We start from the raw sequence: 5,000 nt of genomic DNA, 5'->3' as shown, positions 1-5,000 counted from the left end.
GATTACTTCTGTCTTCAGGGTAATATTGTGATCTTTGATGAAGCTCACAATGTGGAGAAAATGTGTGAGGAAGCTGCGTCTCTACAGATTCGCTCAACAGACATAGCTCTGTGCATTGATGAAGTAACACAGGTGATTAAAGAGTTCTTAGAGCTTTTTGTAATGGTTATAATGATTAACCCATAATTGACGGGTAGCATTCATAGTGGCCTGGGCCTTGCTGCCGGGGGCTTATATCGTCGCCCGAGCATGCGCGACCACTCATCCCAAATACCAGCATCCCATTCCGTTTCTTCGTAATACTACGAAGATATGTTGTATTTTCAATTTTCATTATTTTTTACAGACTCTACTTGCCAAACTTCCTGATAAATCGAGACTGAAGGGTATTTTTGTTGTTATATAGACTCCATAGTTGATCATTATTCGGTCTATAGTCCGAATAAAATAAGCAGTGTGTGGCATCATGGAGTTGAAATTGTCGATTTGTTGCATTTTTTTTGTTTGTTGCATGGTAAAAATGAGAAAGTGTTAGAGCCGACTTAATCACACTTTCACTGGCAAAAAAATAATCTTTTGCCGTGATTGTAACAAATAAAAACTCATGGCATGTCCATGCATACTCTATGGCATGTGCGCACGTGCCCCCGGCAGATGGTCCCGCCATGCCATGGCATGTACGTACATGCCACCCGTCGGCAATGGGTTAAGCTACTCTCTACACTTTCTGAATAATTTTGATTGAAAGATTAAGGGGCAGAACTTCAATAGTTTTAATGCCAAACAGGATAATTGTAATCAGAATGATATTGATAGGTATGGCCATGGACCTATGTGAAGATAATCTTAGTAGATGAAAAGTAATTGAGGGAGAATGTGAAACTAATGAAATGGAATTTATCAAATAGTGAAATGGAAAAACATTGGCCTCAGATACCAGTATTTATAGTAGTAAAAATAACAGATAATTAACTACAGATAAGTCTAACATCTGTCCTGATGCCGAGAGGGACTTGCCATCACACCAATGGATTTCTGAATTTCAGGTCATGAAAAAGATGCAGGAGATGAGCGAGGGCTCCACCATTGCGGCCAACGACGTGTCCGAGGTGATGCCGGAAGATTTCAACCCCGATGATCTCTACACCTTGAAGGCCCTCTTCTTGGAGCTGGAGAAGGTGGGATTGGGAGCATGGGGGGGGGGTGAGAGGTATTGGGTTGCAGACCAAGCCTTAAGGGACATCATGCCTTGGGATCTTTTTATGTTATTTTGTTATATAACTTTAGGTGAGACTTCAGTTGACTTGCAAAAATTTGCAGTGTATATTGTTGTCACATTTATATATATCTGTATATTTACATAGGAACAGATTACATAATTTTTGCATAGAGATAGCTATTGACCATAAGTGTATATTAATTTTAGTAATTTATAAAACTATTTATGTTAATAAGCTGCTGTGACCCAATGTTTGGTTCCCCTTTCCCGACTTGATCTTGACATGGATCACGTCAAATATGTTTTATTAATCTGCTTTTCTCTTTTGTTGAATAAGGTGCATATACGTGCATATATGAGTGTTGATAACTTTGTAGATTTGTCTTGATATTAAGTTCCCGTGTTCCAGGCTATTGACAGCATACCAATCAAAATGGGAGACACAGGCACCACCTACCCGGGTAGCTTCATGTTCGAGCTGCTTGAGAAGGCTGAAATCACGCACCACAAGAAAAATGTCATTCTGGAGGTTTTGGAAAAGCTGGTAAGGGCCTCTCTTTTATCTTGGTCTGTTATTTCTGCTGCTATCTTTCCCTTTAGGTGATGCATATATGTAACTGGGCACATATTACTATTTTTGTATTTATGGTGTACTGTCTTTTTATTTATTTTGATAACATGAAGTATTCTTGGTTTATTTTTATTTTTCAAAGTGATTGATCTCTAGTTCATGTTTTTATTTGATTTCTGAAACATTTTCCTTGTTTTCATGATAACTGGTATGGTTTTTGAATTCAGTTTTCAAAGAAAGACCAATTACAAGGGCTTAAAAGGGTAAGGAGTTGCTCCCCCAATCTTGTGTAGAAAAATTTTAATAAGCCTGAGGGCCTTGTCGCTCAGAACAGGAAATAGGGACTACAAGAGACACTGACAAAAATCTGGAGTCCATGGCTGTCAAAAAGTTACGTGGAGGTTGTGCATGTGTTTATCTCCCTCGTCCTCTGTCACAGGTGCAGTATCTAACGACAAACAGTGCCTCCCCATTCCAGCGAAAGGGAGCAGGCCTGCAGAAATTCTCTGAGTTGATCAAGGTTGTGTTTAGCAAAGATAACTTCTCTCTCCAGCACATGGAATATGTGAAACAGTGCTACAAGGTATGAATGACATATATTGTGATACGCAGTTAGAGTATATAACAGATTTAATATGGTAACTTGTGTTTTTCTTCCTCTATGTTTTATGTTTTTCTGGGTGTTTTATTTTTTTCTGTAATTTTTTAAAGTTTGTGCGAGATTCTGACCAGGTGGAATTTTCAGGTTAATGTGTATATTATTATTATCTAGTTAAGGAAATTCTGAGATACATTTATGAGTACAGCTTCCTATTTCTAATATGAAAAGTAAGTGTAGGATAAACAGGTGAGAATAGGTCATGACTCCTTGGCAATGTGGTACTTGTGTATAAATGAAATTAATAGGCTTAGGTCACTGTGGATATAGCATGTACCATCCTGGAATCAATGGTTTAACTGGTGAATTAGACGTAAAATCTCTTCACATTTATTTGATATGGTCATCATCATTAGATAGATAGATCTATCATGTCATCTAACACAGATTTTTGGTATGATATATTAATAATTGATTTTAAATAAGACGAAAACGAGAGAGACCTCGTTTTGGTCAATATTAACTTCACTTTGGCGTGACCCACACTCATTGGTCTTGCCTGCAGGTCCACGTGAGCATCGAGGAGAACAAGAAGAAGGCTGGCGGTCGTCAAGATGGCTGGGGAGCCGTCAAGACCGCCAATGTCAGCACTAAAGTTGGTCGAGTCATTTCGTATTGGTGCTTCAATCCTGGCTTTGGGTTAGTCGTCTGCAGGGTGTTGTTGTTTTGTTGTATTGCTCTTTAATCGGCGAAAAGAAGCACAAACAAAGACTAATAAGGACAACAGTTTTTTTTAGTATTTGTTCTCCTCTTTCTACCTGTGTCGTCTCTAGCCTCTCATTTCTTTCTCACCTCCTTTCTTTTCCTTTCTCTTTTTTCTTTTTCCATGATCTTTTTGTCTTTGTGTCTCCTCCCATGAAGAAAAATAAATATATGGTTTGCAGAATCTAATTTTTCGTGTAGCATAACTTCTTTCATATTGCTTTATTTTTCATGAATACTTTCATAGTGCTTGTTTTATCACAACGTCTTATTCAACATCTTCCACACTTCCTTCCGTTTCTTCCCCATGGCAGTATGAAGGACCTGTCTGAGCAAGGCATCAAGTGCATCCTCCTCACCAGTGGAACTCTGTGCCCGCTAGAGTCTTTCACCTCGGAACTGCAGGTATGGTATGTTTGCGTTCTTGCTTGTGCTCCTTCCTCTTCCTGTCTTCTTGGCTGCTGTCTCGTTTTTTCTTCTTTTTCCTCCTCCTCCTTCTCCTCCTCTGCCCCTTCTTCTTTTTCTTCCTCTTCTTCTCTTCTTCTTCTCTCTCTCTTCTCTCCTCCTTCTCTCCTCCTCTCTCTCTTCTTCTTCTAATTCTAATCCTCCTCCTCCTCCTCCTCCTCCTCCTCCTCCTCCTTCTCTCCTCCTCCTCCTCCTCCTCCTCCTCCTCCTCCTCCTCCTCCTCCTCCTCCTCCTCCTCCTCCTCCCTGTTCTTCTTTTCTTCTTCTTTCCTCCTCCTCCTCTCCTTTCCCTTCTATCCGCTTCTCCTCGTGAAACTCTCCCCCTCCTCCTCCCACCTCGCCGCCTCCTACTCGCGCGTCCCCTTTGCACTCCCATTCCCGTCCCCCCGCTTGCAGAACCCGCCATCCTCCAGCTTCATCCAGTTTTGGTGGTAACCTCTCCAACGCGCCCTGATGGCTTCACCTTTCGTCCCTTTCCAACGGTGCTGGAACCCGTCAGCTCATTATGGTTCACAGTGTTTTTTGCACCATTGTTTACTAATTGTTTATTATTTTATTTTTTTTTTTTGTTTTTATTTAATTATTTTTTTTAAAGGGTGGGCACTGTATTGCAGTCTGATTCAGTACTAATGGCCTGAAACAGTAAAGAGTTCCTTTTGTTGACTTATTAAATTCATACAAAAGATTAGCTTTACCTTTTAAGTGTATGGATCAAAATTTACTGTAAGAAAATTTGAATACATCACAGTTATTTTGCAGAATTTAGGAAATTGCATCCTGACTCAAGTGTGAAATGTGTATATCTTGTATGTTGTTGTTGTTCTCCCTCTTTATGGTATCAGAAAACATGATGGTAATGATAATATGTAAAAGGCATGATAAAAATAATGACCTTAAATTGTCATCAGAGAATTGATCAGAGGAGACCGTATGAAACAAAAATCATTCCAGCTTAAAAGTCCAATGTTAAAAACACGTACGTTCATTGTTGTCCCAGGAGTGACCCTCGCTACATCAGCTCGTTGGGGCAGACCATCCTCAACTTTTCCCGCATCGTGCCCGATGGCTTGCTGATCTTCTTCCCCTCCTACCCCATCATGCGAAGCTGTCGGGATGAGTGGCAGAATTCGGGCATCTGGAGCAGGATTTCGGCCACAAAGGTAAGGGTTTTCAAATTGATTTCAGCTCATGGACAACCATCCCTATCTAAAGAAGGAAAGTGGTTCGATCTCCACCCACAAGGATGCGATTCCTAATAACAATGCCCTCTTTTCGTCCGTTTCCCCCCAGCCCATCTTTGTGGAACCCCAGACAAAGGATGAGTTCCACAGCGCCATGACAGAGTACTACCAGAAGATCAACGACCCGGCGCTGAAGGGGGCGTGC

The 5,000-nt window shown here is 40.7% G+C and overlaps 1 protein-coding gene across 1 annotated transcript in view; it reads left to right on the top strand.

Moving 5' to 3' along the window:
- Window positions 1-5,000, top strand: part of LOC119576011 (regulator of telomere elongation helicase 1 homolog) — a 12,867-nt gene that overhangs the window by 3,570 nt on the left and 4,297 nt on the right. Inside the window, exons 7-15 of the mRNA XM_037923538.1 lie at window positions 19-132; window positions 1,047-1,178; window positions 1,629-1,763; window positions 2,230-2,373; window positions 2,954-3,087; window positions 3,465-3,560; window positions 4,363-4,420; window positions 4,574-4,774; window positions 4,905-5,000. The exon at window positions 4,905-5,000 is cut by the window's right edge and continues 24 nt beyond it. Coding sequence (XP_037779466.1) covers window positions 19-132; window positions 1,047-1,178; window positions 1,629-1,763; window positions 2,230-2,373; window positions 2,954-3,087; window positions 3,465-3,560; window positions 4,363-4,420; window positions 4,574-4,774; window positions 4,905-5,000 — 1,110 coding nt within the window. The remainder of the gene's footprint in view (window positions 1-18; window positions 133-1,046; window positions 1,179-1,628; window positions 1,764-2,229; window positions 2,374-2,953; window positions 3,088-3,464; window positions 3,561-4,362; window positions 4,421-4,573; window positions 4,775-4,904) is intronic.

This window comes from Penaeus monodon, chromosome 8 (assembly GCF_015228065.2).
Source record: "Penaeus monodon isolate SGIC_2016 chromosome 8, NSTDA_Pmon_1, whole genome shotgun sequence".
NCBI classification, from domain to species: domain Eukaryota; kingdom Metazoa; phylum Arthropoda; class Malacostraca; order Decapoda; family Penaeidae; genus Penaeus; species Penaeus monodon.
Note: the sequence above shows the minus strand (reverse complement) of the source record. Positions and strands in the feature narration are given on the sequence as shown.